This window comes from Anoplopoma fimbria, chromosome 16 (genome assembly GCF_027596085.1).
Source record: "Anoplopoma fimbria isolate UVic2021 breed Golden Eagle Sablefish chromosome 16, Afim_UVic_2022, whole genome shotgun sequence".
Taxonomy (NCBI): Eukaryota; Metazoa; Chordata; class Actinopteri; order Perciformes; family Anoplopomatidae; genus Anoplopoma; species Anoplopoma fimbria.
Genome location: NC_072464.1, coordinates 5,304,158 through 5,321,190, shown reverse-complemented (window position 1 = coordinate 5,321,190; position 17,033 = coordinate 5,304,158). Strand labels below are relative to the sequence as shown.

The window sequence follows — 17,033 nt, the reverse complement described above, 5'->3', positions numbered from 1 at the left end:
CACCCATTCATACACCGATGGCACAGCCTTCGGGAGCAACTCAGGGTTAAGTGTCTTGCCCAAGGACACATCGACATGGACTGCCGGAGCCAGGGATCGAACCGCCGATCCTCTGATTGGAGGACGACCCTGCTCTCCACTGAGCCACAGCCGCCACAGCCGAAAGCCGATGAGGTCATTATAGCCTCAGTTTTATGTTTTAATATTGTTTTATAACATCAGCTATTGTTTATGCACATATGTGCCTGAATCCCATGTTGTACTACAGCAGTGGTGTGCACCTATTAACACCAGTGAAATGTAAGGAAAAGTTGTTTTTTTAATAATAATGTTTAATAAACTTTTTCCCACTTTACACTAATACAAAAGTCCAAACTGTCATCTGTAAAATACCACTAATAATTCCACTTCCCTGTAGCAATTTGGCCACAATTGAGCACATTGACCATACAGGGTCCAGGTGTGAACACATGATCAGTGGAACCTATTATCATGTATCACACACACACACACACACACACACACACACACACACACACACACACACACACACACACACACACACACACACACACACACACACACACACACACACACACACACACACACACACACACCTGTCGTATCTGTTTGAAGGCCTCAGGGTCAAAGTTGGAGAAGATGTTGCAGTCAGGCTGTGAGAAGATCTGGAAGGCCACAGCACAGTGGTGGTTCTCTAGAGGGGAGATGTCGTTGTAGCGAACTGCCAGGTCTGTTCTGGCGTTGATCTGGTACCTGGAAGAGAGGGAGACAAGGACACAGACAGAGAGAGAGAGAGAGAGAGAGAGAGAGAGAGAGAGAGAGAGAGAGAGAGAGAGAGAGAAGGAAAGAAAGCAGGAACAAAGAGTAAGAAGAGATGGCAGAGAAGAGAATGTGTGTGTGTGTGTGTGTGTGTGTGTGTGTGTGTGTGTGTGTGTGTGTGTGTGTGTGTGTGTGTGTGTGTGTGTGTGTGTGTGTGTGTGTGTGTGTGTGTGTGCCTGTTTGTCTTACGTGTTGTTGAATCCGGGGTGATCGAGATCATGACACACAGCAGCTGTCATAAGAATCAATACGTCGACCTGAGTGAACTTCTCCTAAAAAATGAACCCACAGAAATCCAGACATCCACACACTGATATTAATTAAAGCATCAATTAAGTCCTTGACCAAAGGATCTTGTCCATATGTGTGCTAATGTGTGTGTGATCCCGTGTTCCACCCCCATCATTTCCATGATGCGTTACAAGTGTGCATGTAGTCATGGCACTGACGCTGCTGTTCTAAAATGTTTAACTATTCTTTTCAAGGGCTGCTCCAGTGGTTAAATATAAGTTGTACATGAAGTCAGGGGAATTTACACATTTTATACAACTCTTGAGTGGGACACCTCATAATAAGTACATTGATTTTGCCATGAAAAAGTGCTTTTGAATCCTTTAAGTCTAAAGTCTCCGGTCATAATGAGCAATGTACAAGTCAAGATGCTGACCAAGAAAAATCCAAGCTGGTGGGCACGCAAGGCCTGTCATTGTAACTTTTTATTATTCCCAGATTTTACGAGGGCAAAACCTAAAATATTTGCTTTCAAGTCTCAAGTCTCAAGTCATCAAGTCCTTAATAGGTCTCGCAACAGTCAGGTCTGTAAGAAGCTGGTTACCTGCAGGCTGCAGAGGCAGATCATGCTGTACATCATCTGGGTGACGCAGAAACAGTGGCGGAAGTTATGGAAGGGGTTATTCTTGTAGTTGTCATGAATACAAAGCTACAGAGAGAGAGACGGGGAGAGAGAGAGACAGGAGGTTTGAGATCTGAGAGCTTATGGGCATCAAAGTATTTAGAGATATTGCTCTGGTCAAGAAACAGTCCATTGGGCGGCTGTGGCACATGAGGTAGATCGCTTGACCCGCAACTACAAGGTTGGTGGTTCAAACCCCTCTACAGGCAACATGCCAAGGTGTCCTTGAGCAAGACACCTAACTCCAAAATTGCTCCTCCGGGATGGGTCAAATGCAGATAATTGTAATTTCCCCATTGTGGGGCTAATAAAGGCTTTATTATTATTATTATTATTATTATTATTATTATTATTATTATTATTATTATTATTATTATTATTCAATGGAGAGGTCGTATGTTGGTTTCTATTCGAGTTTGCAAATGGTACCAGGTCCAGGTCTCACCAGCCATCTCTTGAGTGTGATGGGGTTGATGTTGAAGTCTTTGACCAAGCCCAGGTCATGGTACATATGTTCCAGACAGCTCAGCATCTGGGAGAACAAAGGAACGTGTCATTAATATGTCTGAGAGTGTTTTGTATTGAAGTAATCTTTTGATGTGAAGATGTAATGAAAAAAAATTACCATTTAAATGATCTTAAATAGCAGTATTTTTTGTGTTTTTATTTTTTTTTAATGGGCTTAGCCAAACTGAATCTGAGTATGTCCACTGGACCTAATTCAACCCTATGAACCAACCCCACCAGAAGATCGTCCATTTAATCCCCGGCTCTTCTAGTCCATGTGGATGTGTCCTTGGGCAAAACATTTAACCCAAATTTGAGCTTGCATGCTGTTCCTGCGGTGTATGAATGATAAGATGGATCCTGATGGACAGGTGGCACCTTGTATGGTAAACTCTGCCATCAGTGTATGAATGGGTGTTAATGGGTGAATGATGACATGTAGTGTTAAAGCGCTTTGAGTGGTTGGAAGACTAGAAACTCCATTTACCATTAACCAATCCTGGTCAGTCAATGCCAAATACTTCAAGTCCATCTTGTTTATTTCAGACATGTTTACTCACACACAGTAAATGTTAAGTGGACTGCACTTGTATAGCTCTTTTCTAGTCTTCCAACCATACAAAGCTCTTTAACACTACATGTCATCAGTTCACCCATTCACACAGGGGCTACCATGCAAGGTGCCACCTGTCCATCTTACTAATCAAGCATACCTATTCAAACACTGCAGGCACAGCCTACGGTAGCAATTTTGGGTTAAGTGTCTTGCCCAAGGACACATCAACATGGACTAGAGAAGCTGGGGATTGAAATGCCGATCCTCTGATTGAAAGAGAAACCGCTCTTTCACTGAGCCACAGTCATCCTTTATAAAGTCTGCATTCCAGTTCCAGAGCACTTGCATTGTGCATGTTGACATACTGGCAAGGATTAATGAATGAATGTCAATGATGACATCATTAATGTCATTTAATTATGATGTTATTAGTTAAAACAAATCCATTACACACTAATTCCTTAAAATGTATCCATGTTTCACACTGGAGATGTAGTTGCACATGTAATGCAATGGACTGTTAAAAAAAGAATACGTACAGATAAAATGTATTTTATTTACATCTAGTTTTTGTGGTGTGACCCTAACTCTGATTCCCTGTTCAGCTTAAGCGAATCGCTGCACAAGAAGTGAAACGGAGTGAGGAAGGGAAAGCAAGGAAAAACAAGCAAAGGACTTAAGTCAAGAGGGCAGACACGGAATGCTCTTCTCAGTTTTCATTTTGATCTCATCTGATCATTCCAATACAAAAGTAATTTCACATTTGTTGGTGAGCGAAAGTGGTGTGAAAATGGTTGGCAAACCCTGCAAACCCAGACTGCCTTAATCACCACTAGTTCTTTGAATTCAGGTTGGTGGATTTGGGCCTTGGGAGGAATACGCTTCATTGTTGTGTTATAATTCTGATCTGTTTCATGTTAACACTGGCTTATTAGAAATCAACTTAGAGTTGTAAACATGGAGTAATATGAACTGACAGATAACTCATTGGACAGTTTAGGTGGTGTCAGCAACACTACATGGAGCCACATATGAACATTCTTATGACTGACAGCAGGTCATGCAGAACCATGCTGGACCAAAGTGGAAAATTAGCTGTGATTGTTTTTTCCATCTTGGTCCAGTTCAGTCTTATCGAGACGGTAAGGAGCACAGACATCAGGAGAGAGTTCTCCAACATTTGCTCTGCCACTTAATGGCAAGTATTGTCAGGCAGCTGACACTTGAAAAATGTTTTCTCCCCTTCTTAAAGCAAAGATTTATGGCCAATAATGACATAATATTGAACAATTAAGAAATTATAAATAGCATATAATCACTGATTGATTAAGTTGATTAATCAGTAATAATTAACAGTTATTAACTTGTCCTGGACGAAAAATGAATCAGTGGATTAATCAGGCCACAAGTCTCACCTCATTAGGCTCCCACTGCCAAGCATCGAATGTAGGCAATCTAAGAGCTTCTACTGTCTCCTTAGACAGATGGTACTACACACAAAACACACACACACACATAGGGCAGCAGAAGAGACAGGGAGACAGAGGGACAAGGAGAGAAGAGAAGAGAGGGGAATTGTAGGTGAGACAGGTTCAGCGAGCTGCTCAGTCTTACCTCGTTGGCCTCCCACAGCCAGACGTCGAAGGCAGGTTTTTTGAGGGCATCTATGGTCTGTTCTGACAGCATGTACTGCAGGCAACAGAGCTCGCAGTTAACCCTGTCTGCCTCCAACTGGCTCAGGGCCACACCTCTAAACACATGTACTGTAATGTTCATGTATATAACCTTATATTATAGCCACTTTACATTATTTTCCTTAATTCCTCTGTTGTATCCCACCAAAGACAGAAACTACTAAAATGGACAGTTATTACAAATATCACCAGCAGCCACATTGAAGGGAGCACTAGCTTTCAAAAGCTGAATGTGCTTCTAAAATACAACTTGTCCCTATGTGCAAATTTTTTTATGGATTCAGTGATGTAGTCTCTGAGAATGTTTCAGAGTAGAGATGCAATGAAGATTATATCCCAGTGATCTATAGAGTGCTGAAATGAGGAGTGCTGAAATGAGTCAGCTTTTTTGCACTTCTGTTTTCCTTCCTTTTAATGGGTTTTATTAGAATTAAGGTCTGAGGTTAACACAAGCTTAAGAGATTTTAATATTTTCTCCTACGACATAAAATGCATCAGTAAATGCCTCCTGTGATTTTTTAAGCTTTAACATGTCATAAAAGATGACTGCTAACAAGTGACTAAATGAGAACTTAACGTCATCGTGCTGACATGTCCGCCTTCATAGCCTTTGTTGTGTATACTTGCACTCATACAATCGCGGTTTAGTTCCTTTATAGCCTAACATAAGCTTTTTACTTCTGGTCATTGCATTCGCCCTGAAAATAAGGTTCCCCCTTCAAAAAGGTTGCACTCTATTGACCTGTACTGACTTATTTCTGGGAACTAACATCAACTTAACGTGATCAACATCTATAAAACTGTTGCATCTAAACTAAAGTACATCTGGACCCACAAGTTTGAAAACACTCTCTGGTTCCTGGAATCACAGTTGAGGTGTGGTATTTCCTAGTATGCCTGATATCAGCAGACTTACCTAGCTAACAGAAACACACAGTGCAGTGAACAGTGTTGGGTAGAAAGCCTTACCTTTGGGTAGGAGGGCACATCTCTGCGAGGGGTAAGCTTCTTATTGTCTTCGAGAAAATTACTGAAAAGTTAAAAAAAAATGGTTGAAGTTATGAAGAAATAACAATACGTAAGTATTCATTCTACTACTTCTCAAATAATAATATTACATTTATATGATATTTAATTAAATATATATAAGATCAGAAAAACAACCTCTAACTCCATTGTTAAAATTTTATCAGTGAATCTCCACCAAGGAAATGCCACCTTAATGTGGTGGAGGGGTTTGTGTGCCCACGTGACCCTGGGATCAGTGTTGTCCGGGGCAATATCCTCTGGTAGGGTTTCCCAAGGCAAAGAGGTCCCAGGGTAGGGGCCTGACCAAGAGCAATTATGTCCCTATATGAATAGGTTGTCCCACCTCGCCTGGAAAAGGGATACCAGGGGCACCCTTATGGAGCCAGACCTGAAAGGGAAGGTCAGTGGCAAGCATCTGGTTGCCAGGACTTGACACATGGGGCTCGGCCAGGCACAGAATAAAAAATCTACATTGGGCCGCTGCCCTGTGTGCCCACTACTAGCAGGGTTATGCATTGAGGTAGGGTTCATTGTAAGCAGGAGGCTGCCGGATAGACCTGGTAAAGGGTCAATTTGGAATCTGGCTGAGGCCCCGAGGTCTTCAACTCCCACCTTTAAAAGAACCACTAGCAGTGAAGGAGGCCGTCGAGCTAAAAAGGAGGCCTCTCAGGCTTGGCTCGCCTAGGGGTCTCGGGAAACAGCAGACCGTTACTGATTGGCCTGAAGGGCTGCAACTGCGGCAGTTGCCAAAGCAAAAACCTAGGTATGGGAGGAGTTTGGGAAGACTATGGAACCCTTTCCATAGGCCAACCAAAGAAAGTTCTGGCAAACAACTCAGAAAGGGACAGAGGGTCTTAGCTCAGGGTGTGTACAGCAGGGGAGGAACTGGTTGAGCAGTGGAAAGAGCACTTTGAGGAATTGCTGAACCCAACCATGAAGTCCTCTGTGGAGGAGGCAGAGTTTGAAGACTTTGGGGAAGACCCATCCATATCCCTGGCAGAGGTCGCTGAGGTAGTCAAAAAAGTGTCACATGGAGGAAAGGGACAGTGCCTGTGGAGTGGCAGACCGGGGTTGTGGTTCCCATTTTTCAAAAAGTGGAACCAGAGAGTGTACTCCAATTATCACATACACACTGCTCAGTACCCTGAAAATATTATGTTAAGTTCTGGAAAGGAGGCTCGACCGAGTTTACCCATCCAGTCTACATGTGTTTTATGAACTAGAAGGAGGCCCAGGGACTCCGGTACTGCAGGAATACGGGGTACCGATGTCGTTGCTACAAGCCATTCGGTCACTGTCCCAAGCAAGGGAGTTCAAGTATCTTGGGGTTTGTTCACTAGGGAGGGCAAAATGGATGCGCAGGATTGCTTCCTAGGTGATTTTATACTTGGAAGTCGAACTTTTCTTGCTTCATGCGCCACTGAAAAACTTTTATTGGAATGGTAAGGAAGCCGCCTCCAATGCTGCGTCCAGTTTTCTTTATACATCCATATTTGCTAGCAGTTGTTGAGCTTGATAGTTAAAGAGGGAGATAATTAGCATGTTATTGTCTTAAAGTTGAGAGGGTAGTTACCGTTTACAACATCACTATCATAAAAAGTGCCAGTATGAAATAAGTGTCATTGGGGAAATAAATACAAATGTTTATATGGAAATAATATTGAAATATTTTGAAAATGAATGGCAAATTAACAAATCACAATAATGGGTTGAGTTTAAATAATTCCTTCAATTCATTTCTCAAATTAAATTTCATTAATATATTTCACAGTTTGTTCACATTTTATTCATATGATTAGAGGAGGATCATAATGTATTTATTTAATTAATATTTAACACTTTGGGTCACCAAAAGAATAACCTTTGCTAACAACTGACTTTAAAGATTAATTGAATATCAAACAAGAGGATGATTAATCTTCTGAAGAGTGAATAGTTCATTAATCAATTTATTATCTCAGCATAACAACTTGTAGCCATGTATCAATGAACTAATACTAATGAAATACCAACTGCTCTGCATATTTGCATATAAAGTAAAGTAGTGTTGACAGTAAAGCAGATCTCCAGACAGCACTTATGTCTTTGAAACCAATAATCAAGATTAGATGCCTCTGGCAGTCTATCACCCTGATCATAAAACAGGAGCAAGACACTATCTGTACTAATGAAAAGGCCAGGGAGATTCAGTGATTACTGAACAGAGATTTGTCTTGGTTGTTGCTGTTACCTGTTATTTCTGGATGCCATCTCCTCACGGAGCTTCTTGATGTCTTTGCGACATTTCTCAATCTCCACCACCTTCATCCCCTCCACTGTAGACAGAGAGATTCATTTATTAAAACATCATATTACACCTATTAAAGTTATTTTTCAAACCATTACCTCTTGATACCATTTGTAGCTGCAAAAATATTAAGTTGACCAGAGCATCTATGGGTCATTGAGTTGATTGACTGGCCTAAAAATTATTGTATGCGTTTAATTGACCTCTTATGGTGACTGAGGGGTTGGGGTAACATTGGTCAGGTCTATTCTGTTGCTTACACTGGCCAACAACTAACTAATTATTTTATTTGTTTTTTGTTAGGTTTTGGCATTACATGTTTATTCGTCTTGATGGTCAATCAAACAACAAAGCAAGAACTACACTTTTCCTCTAAGCAGTAATCACTTTGAACTTCACAGCAGCGCTTCAGAAACCTTTGGGTGACCTCTTGTATTTTATACAGACTATGTTTCCTTTCATCCCTGCACACCCTCCCATGCATAGGACTTTTTTAAGTTATGCAAAATAAGAAAATGACAAGACAACAAATAGAAAGCTTGTCTTTTGCATTGATGGATCATATAAGTGTTTCGAAAGAAATTGGGATATTTACAGACACAGTCTTTCATTGCCACCATGCAATTTCAAGTTTGACAGTGAGCACAGGGTTTATTATTTATTTTATGTCTGGATTCAGTGATTTTTTTATCGTCTACCATTAGGTTGGACACAGCTGTTAATGTTGGTGATTTTAATATTCATGTCAATGACATTTCCTGCAGCGTTGCTGCCGATTTGATTAACGTTACTGATTCCTTAAATGTTATTTAACACCAGGTTCAGAGTCTCCATTATAAGGCTGTGAGGTCTTCTTAGTAAACTGACCTTATTTCCCCCATCAATCGCATCACTAAAATCTTGTTTGACAACACAAACAACATTGTAAATCCTGCACCTCCTGAAGTGCCTTTCCTCTAAGATAAGGATTGAATTAGCCCTTTTTTTCTTTGTGAATAAGGTAAGAGATGTGAGCGCTAGCATCATCCCCTCAGCTACTCCCTGTCTGCATACCAATTTTGGGCTGCTCCTCTCCTATTTGCATGCAAGACACTTAGTCCCAGTACATGTCTTTAACTGCTGCATTTTCTTGTGGTGTGCTCCAGGGATCTGTCTTTGGTCCTATATTGTTTTCTTTTTATATGTTCGCCCTCAGGTCATATTATTGGCAAATTTATATGTATCTCATGTCACTGTTATACTGATGATATCCAGCTATGTCTCTTTTAAGCCTGATGAGACTGACAAACTGACCTTGCACAACTGTCTGACTGCCATTAAGGACTGGATGGCTAATAACTATTTACAGCTAAACACAGAAAAGACTGAGGTCCTTAATGTGTAATGCTCTTGCTGTTGACATTTGATCTTTGATCCCTGTTGAAGCCTTTAGAAAGCAGGTCTTTTTTTTCACTTATTTAAAAAGACCTTAGTATGACCTGCTGCCCAGTGTTTGTAATTTTGTGTATTTCACTATTAAGATATTCTTCTTAAGTTATTTTTATTTAAGTAAACTTTGTGAATCATGATCCATGAAAGGTGCTATACGAAATAAAAGTTTTACATCATTATAAAGCAATAGACGTAGCTAGCTGCATTTATTCCAGCAGGTGATCAATTCATGAAACATGAATTCTAGCAGACAGTGAGGCAAACGTTTTGTGGAGAAATTGAACTTGGGTGATGAGCTTCTTGGCCGCTGATGTACCAGGCAGCAATATTCTATGTGGAAACTGTAATCTGGCATTTAAGATGAAGGGCTGGATCCTCAAGGTGCATCTTCCAAATGGAATGTATTTTTGGGCAGTCCCATATATGTGTATAAAAGTTCCACATGAAGATTTGGGCTATGTGAGACCCAAACTGTACAGTAGCTAATCAGAGAAGAGATCAAACTAAATAACCTTGTCATATACAGTAGGCTACTGTAATGACTTATCAGATAATGATAATGATGTCCCTTGGGTCTTTGCTGCACTTTGAGGACTTGAAAATGGCAGGTGCCCCAAAACCTACAGAGGTATGGACTGGAGCCTCAGTTTTGCAGGCTGGATGTTTCAGCCTATCAGAGCCCAATCAGATATATGATGGCAATTTTATGCAGGAACCATACTGAGTGTCCCATAAAGTTAATTGAAATAAGTTGAGAGACTGAGAGTCGTCCAATTGGGTAAGTGAAAGACGAATGTGATCTTTATTTTGGGTCAATATTCAGTAAATATATGTGATCAGCATTTTTGTTTTCTAGTCACCGATCCCTGATTATCATACGTGGTGAACAACAAATCTGTTAATAAAAATACAATAATTTATAATGATTTGAAATGTGTGTTTTTATGGGGTTTTGTCCATTTTGTCCGATTGTCCAAATCCTTGTTAATTATATATCATTTTTAATATACCTACATTTTTCATTAAGGACAAAATAGTTTAGCTATCGGGCAAGTTAAACATCTCAGCTATTTGCCCGAATGTTGAGCTATAATAATGTGCACCAATATAATATTAACAGTTGACTGTCATCTGATTGCATCTGCAGCTGCTATCAGAACTCTTTAGACTCTCACGTATCTTTATCTGACTCTGCATCCTCCTCTGTCTGTCTCCTCCATCAATCCACCTCTTTCTGCTGAATCAGAGAGGGTTGCTCCGACAACACTTCAGCTTCAATTAGAATATGTGACCATGGCGACCGAAGTCATGAGAAGATGGAGCGTGGGCGCCACACTGTTGCCATAGCAACCAGGTATCCAAGCAATTGGCATGCTTGGGTGAAGTGCCTGTGTGTCAGATCTGAAACTACTATTACAGTATAATCAGTCAGGGAGAGAGGCTGCTGTAAGAAATACATTTTAAGATTGAAGATAATTTTTTTCATTTTTGAAGATCCCAGTTTAAATCAGAAATGGTGATTTGAATTGTATTGGCCACAACCATCTTCTGATATAATGTTATGACTTAATGTGTTACTTTATTAAGAGAAACCTAATGATCTGTTACTCTTTCTTGTTTTCTGTTAACTATTTAATACAAATTCAGCTCAAAAGTACAAATCAAACAACATTTTAGTTCACAACCCAATTCTGTGCTAAGACCACATCTGTTGATCAGTTCAAAATCACATTGCTTTAGAAGAGTTGGGAGAATCGCCATGGTGACCAAAGTAAACTCAGGTTATGTTGTCATGGTGACTGAAGGGGTCAGCATGTAGGGGGCTATTATGAAATTGCAGCTGCATCACGCGGCAAAGCACATGCAGTTAGAGACAGAAGGAGACGTCGGCCAAAAAGGCTGCCAGCTACTGCAAGTGTAATCTTATGTTTGCAAATGCATGGGAAATGAAGTCTCTGGGGACGCAAAAGGTATTTTATAACAGTTTAAGAGTTTCCTGAAGGAATCTCTTGGCATGTGAGTTTTATCATATCAAATGGATACCTTGGATCAGCTTTTTATCATAACTATGTGGGTAGTATATGCAAATAGCCAGCGCCAGATTAAAGGCTCTTCTCCTGGCCAGAGGAGGAGAAGCTGCTGCCAGGCGCTGATGCCTTCTACTTCAACCTTGTCTTCCCACTGCAGGTCAAAGGCTGCAGTGAACCAGATCTGGGATGACAGCGGCAGACTGGGGCGCTGACGAAAATCCCGCTGTAGTCTGAGCATAAATTGACCTGCATGACTTTGGCTGATTTTGTGTGAAATCCGACCTGGTGGCACTGATGACAAGCAAGAATAATAACTATATAGAAAAGCCAATCTTTTAACTGCTTATCGCAATTACATAGAGGGTTATCAAGCATCAGTGTTAAATTTAGACACACATTTAGTCACAATAACTTTAAGATAGACATAAATCTGAACCTATTCGTTAATATTTCTCAGTGTTCACAGTTATTGCTCCCAATATCGTAACTTGCCCCATTGAGCTAAATTGTTAAGGTCCTTTGGATTTCATTTTAGTCTTTAACAGTCACTGTATTGTCAGGGTTGATGAACAAAAGGCTTTATGTGTTTCTACACTCCCAGGTCTTAGCATTAGTCAACTCGCTGCATCATTTTGAAAAATGCACAACACCACATCCACCTCTGTATGACGAAAGCTTTGATGCAGGGTTGACAAATTACAGCCACAGAAGATTGGAAAAAGGAAAATAATGTGATATGGCATAGGGCACTGAATTAGATGAATATACAGTATATCAGACCGCAAATGAGGCAAGAATTAAACTCCACTCTGCCTCATCTACACACACACACAGCGTCGGAAAGCACATTTCTCCTACCAGATAATCAGTCACTCACAGTGAGTCACCAATGTTGTAGTGTGCTGATAGCTGTCCACAGAAAGGAGAGAACAGGCTTGTGAAGTGATGTGATTGTAATGCTAAACTGTGGTTGATGACAAAGTAAAACCATAGACAATGTGGGCAGAGGTGACTATCTCAGAATTGGCCTTCGGATTAGGGCTGATATAAAACAGTGACGGCGTTCTGAGCCATTTTCATCCATGAATAGCAGATTTGATAAATTTGCTCAAAAATGTTGATATTAACATCAGCATTGATGTATTACATCAAATTGCAGTTATATCATTTAGTTGAAAGCTTACAGTTACTATTTAAGCTTTTAAAACTCAACACAACATACATGCAAGTTTAGCCTTGTATCTCAGATGATGTTCCTCACAACATCACTGAATTACACCATTAACTCTTTCCCTACACAGTTTATGATGTTCTATATAGTATCATTGTAATCCTTGTAGAACAGTTCCGATACCGGTATTGGAAATGCCGCCGATACAGACTAAAACGCTGGATCGGGTATTAGTGAGTATGCAAGTCTTTGCACCAATCAGATGTTTTGTTATCTTATAATGAATCAGCTCATTGATGCTACACAGGAACAACTACACAACACTTTTCACTGGCTACCTGATATTTACATTGCTACTGAGCATGTGCAAGCTAGTATTATGGGATAATATTGTGAATCACAATTATTTGGGCCAGAATAATCTTGGCATGAAATGTACAATGTCTAGTGAAACCATGGAACAATTACACAAATCTAAGAGTCTTGCTGCTGTCGGATTTTTGTTGCATGTGAAAAACTCTGACTCCATGTACAACTCACATATTCAACTTGACCTTTATTCACAGCCTTACAAGGACGGATGTAATGATTGCAAAACCATCACTGATTAAATGTTCCTGTGGGTAATTACTATAGCAGCTGACCTTCTCAGAACACTGAGATCTATATTATAAAAAATATGATGGCAGGCCTGGCTATCACAACACCTTTATTGATAATATTTTATAGCTGGCTTTTATCTTGAGAGAACTGAAACATCTATACTGAGTGCAAAGATGCCTTCAGACATGCAGGTCAAAACCAGGTAAACTGCCATAGCATAGTGAGCAGCTAATTAAATGCCAAAAACCTGGAATCTGATAATGGTCAGCTGAGAGGAAAGGGCATCGGTGCATGAGACCAGGGTGGATTTTGTGTAAGTGTGAAGATGACAAATTACTTTCAGCTCTAAACAGGTCAAATGTGGTCAATGTTCAGTAGATGCTAATAACAGCATGAGGTCAACAGCCAAAGGTGGGTTAGCAGACCAAGTAACCCGCGCTTCAACTTATCTAATCACAGCCTCATAAACAGTGGAGGAGCATAAGTTCAGACAACATGCACTGAAGGCATGCAGTTATCTCTACACTAATCACACTAAGCACTCTAAGCACTACTGTACTGTGGAATTGCAATACTATTTTTGTTGTTCTAAAGAACTAATTCAAAGCTAGCTAAAGTGAAATCCGTGAAATCAAGACACAGAACTTAACACTGACAACAAGCTGCTGTTGTTAAGGCAAAAGTAATCTATTAAACTTTCTCTTGGAAGCTCGGCTTCCTGTACAGACAGAAGTTGGCAGGACTGACGGTCAATGTTTACTCTGCGTTGTAGGTGTGACTTTTTACTGTTACTGCACTGTTAGTGCCACTGAGTTAAAAGACTAAGCTAAGCAAGTCTCCAATAAGATGTAATGAATGACTTTGGCTATTTGTATCTTACTGCACTGCCTAGATGCTCATGCATTTACCCACATCCAGATCAGAGGTGCTGTCAGGAAGCCCCGACATTATGTCCTAAAAACTGCTATATTGTGGGTAGCTTAGCAGTTAAGATATCATATAACCAGTTTGGTGGCATACCCCTCCCTATCTCCCCATGTCCTCTGTCACTCTCTGCACTTTACAATGTAAGATTATGGCAGGAATGTGCGTTTGATTTTCTGTGTGATCTGACAAAATAAAAAACAGTAAAACCTACCTATTCTTCCCAACCCATTTCCCCCTCATACCCAGGAATCCCATGACCAGCATAGACATAAACCAACAGCATTCAGACTCAAATAATTAGAGAAGTATGCTAATTGCAATTTTTGAACCCACCTATACATAATGTATTAAGGTAGTATAGGGTGAATGCAAATATTTTTTAAATAATATTAATTATTTTGATATGTGATTGACACATCTTTTCAAAAATGTTTTTGTGATATTATTCTTTTCTCATACAACAAGGAGTACCCCCTTACCTTATTTGGATAAATATTAAATATATTTATTTTCATTATGATGGGTTTCCCTTTATTAAAAAGCATGTATTCGTCAGAGTATTTGTAACTGACTGAGCAGGATTCCTGAATTACCTTGGACATTATTATATCAGAGGACTTTAGATTGTCTTGACTGAACATTAGGGAAGTTAGGAAATGTATATTTCACTTGAAAATGATGAGTCAAACCAATCCATTAATCTCCAAACCCCCCATGGAAAAATGTGCATGTAATCTTAAACTCAAGGCTACACTGAGATTAGAACTCTTTAGTAAACTGATGTGGAAAAAAACTCTGACTGTTATTGCGCAGTATTCCTTTTCTCCAACGAATGTTTCTTATGTTTGTGAGCATATAAATATGATTGTATATTTGACAGTGAGGTGGTGGGAACAGACTTACGCTCTACTCTCTTCTCCAACATGGCTAGACGGTTGGTGACCTCTGTCTTCAGCTCGTTGATCTTGAACGCCCTGCGGACAGATGGTCACAGATGAGACGGACAGAGAAGATGAGATGAGTTAAGAAAGAGTAGGGATCTGAATTTGTCTCTATGAAACAACAATACCCCTCAATATTCCTACTTTTCTGCTGCATGTGGATATGTACAGCTTGTTGTTGACATTTAATGGTTTAAATGTTTTAGGTCATGAAATACAAATTAAAAACATTTGTAGGTTCCAGGATCTCAAACTGAATTCTTATTTTTATTGTTATTCAGAAATAAATAAGAAATTGTAATCACAACGAATCTGTTGATTAGGCAAAAGTGGAAATAAATATTGTAGCCCTACAAACAATTCTCATAAGTTTATGTAATCATTCTAATGTGCCATCACAGCTGTGTAACAACTAAGAAATCATATTATCTGTATATATTACAAAACTTCATATCATATCTGCCAATCCATACTCCAACATTGAAGACAAATCTGTGGCTGCACTGGATGTGACACACAATTAACAACAATAGTCTAATGTCCAGCGACATTGTTCCCTTTGTACCTGTGGACTCTTGTCCTGTCCTGTGTAACTATGTATCACATAAAATACATGATAGAGAGCTGAAGAAGAGAATGAGCAGTGAACCCTGGCCTGATAGTAGGAAAGACCAACAATCTGCACACACTTGCAGACAGCAGCACCACAACACACAGTTATATTCACATGTTGCAGCTTCCGGGTGCAACTCTTAAATTATATAAATTGCGGCAGTCCTCCAGCCTCTTGGGATTAAGAAATACTATTAAAAAGCAGTTGCATTAATCAAAAGGTAAATCATCATCGAGATACAGGTTTCTTTTTATCATGTTTAGGAGATGCAAGGTTTTGTCAGCAAATATGGACAGTATACAAAAATAAAACTCACAAGAATTATCAACCTGATAAAAAGAGGGAGAAACGCAAAAGAGAGTAAAAAAGCTAAAGAAATGAGTAGTAAATATGCTCAAGTAATATCTCCACAATAATTGCAGCATTTTAATGAGTAATCAGTAAATATCTGCCGTGTGAGCGTGTTCTGCCAGCTGCTTACCTTGAAAACTGCTCTGCTACTTGCGTCAGTACATTCTGAAAGAGTTCCTCTTTATCTGAGGAGAGAGCAAGCGTGGAGCTGTGTTACATATACACACACATGCACAAACATACACACGCATACACTGTCAACAGACTCTCCACACCACTGACACACTTAGGCTGTCTAAAGGGGAGGGGCAAAAACATCACATAAAAAGGGCACCAGACACGCAGACGTTTCGTCATGTGGGATCTACCATAGGGGCACCCAGGAACTCTCCTTAGCTAAGTTTCTTTCAAACGTGATGGCACCAAGGGGACCCCTCCTGCTGACTCCTGAGTCCACCAGTGGTCCGCACACACACAAAAACAAACATGCAAATTGCGTTGCACGCATACTACTGTGCATCAACAGTCCTGTGAAAGGACACACAGGCTCACACTGACATAAACACATGCAGAGGTTATGTAAGAGTGAAAAGAGAAAAGTGAAATGTGCCCCTTTCCCTAAATAAACTAACAGCTACAGGACATTGTGAAAAAAGAAGATATTGTTGGTCGATAGACATTGTGTCACTCACATTCCATGTTCGCTGAGAGGGTCACAGGTCAGTGCAGATGGTTGTTAAAAAATTCCTCTCTGTGATTAATTAAGCCAGATCAGCTGGAGTGGCTAAGAGGACTGGATTGTCACTCTCAGACATGTATAACAGGATTAATTATTTCAGTTAACAAGCTTGTTTGAAATTTCTCCCAAGATATTGTTAAGTGAGTATTAGTGGTAAAAAAACAGGATGTTTCATCATTAGATCAGTTTAGTTTGGTAAAAAGCCTACTAGGTTGACTCTAAATAAACATCAGAACATGTCAATCATCCACATTTTTCCAGCCTTCCAAAGTGACTATGGATTGTCTTCAAAGTGTAAATAGACAATAACATAACTGTTCAACACCCCCCAGAACATTAACCCAGAATAAAAAGGAAACAGTATAGGAAAATTATCAACACCCTGAATAAGGCAATTATTT

At 39.9% G+C, this 17,033-nt stretch overlaps 1 protein-coding gene across 4 annotated transcripts in view; it reads right to left on the bottom strand.

Annotated features, from left to right (window-relative positions):
* The window catches only part of pde9aa (phosphodiesterase 9aa), a 37,714-nt gene that overhangs the window by 4,346 nt on the left and 16,335 nt on the right, over positions 1-17,033 (bottom strand). For 3 of the 4 annotated variants that reach the window (XM_054615004.1, XM_054615005.1, XM_054615006.1), the window contains 9 exons: positions 16,024-16,078; positions 14,892-14,962; positions 7,770-7,854; positions 5,480-5,540; positions 4,431-4,505; positions 2,199-2,285; positions 1,676-1,780; positions 1,030-1,112; positions 618-774 (listed from right to left, as the gene is read on the bottom strand). In XM_054615004.1, coding sequence (XP_054470979.1) covers positions 618-774; positions 1,030-1,112; positions 1,676-1,780; positions 2,199-2,285; positions 4,431-4,505; positions 5,480-5,540; positions 7,770-7,854; positions 14,892-14,962; positions 16,024-16,078 — 779 coding nt within the window. Of the gene's footprint in view, positions 1-617; positions 775-1,029; positions 1,113-1,675; positions 1,781-2,198; positions 2,286-4,430; positions 4,506-5,479; positions 5,541-7,769; positions 7,855-14,891; positions 14,963-16,023; positions 16,079-16,261; positions 16,328-17,033 lie in introns of those variants that run through there. The other variant, XM_054615008.1, reaches the window with a different exon arrangement.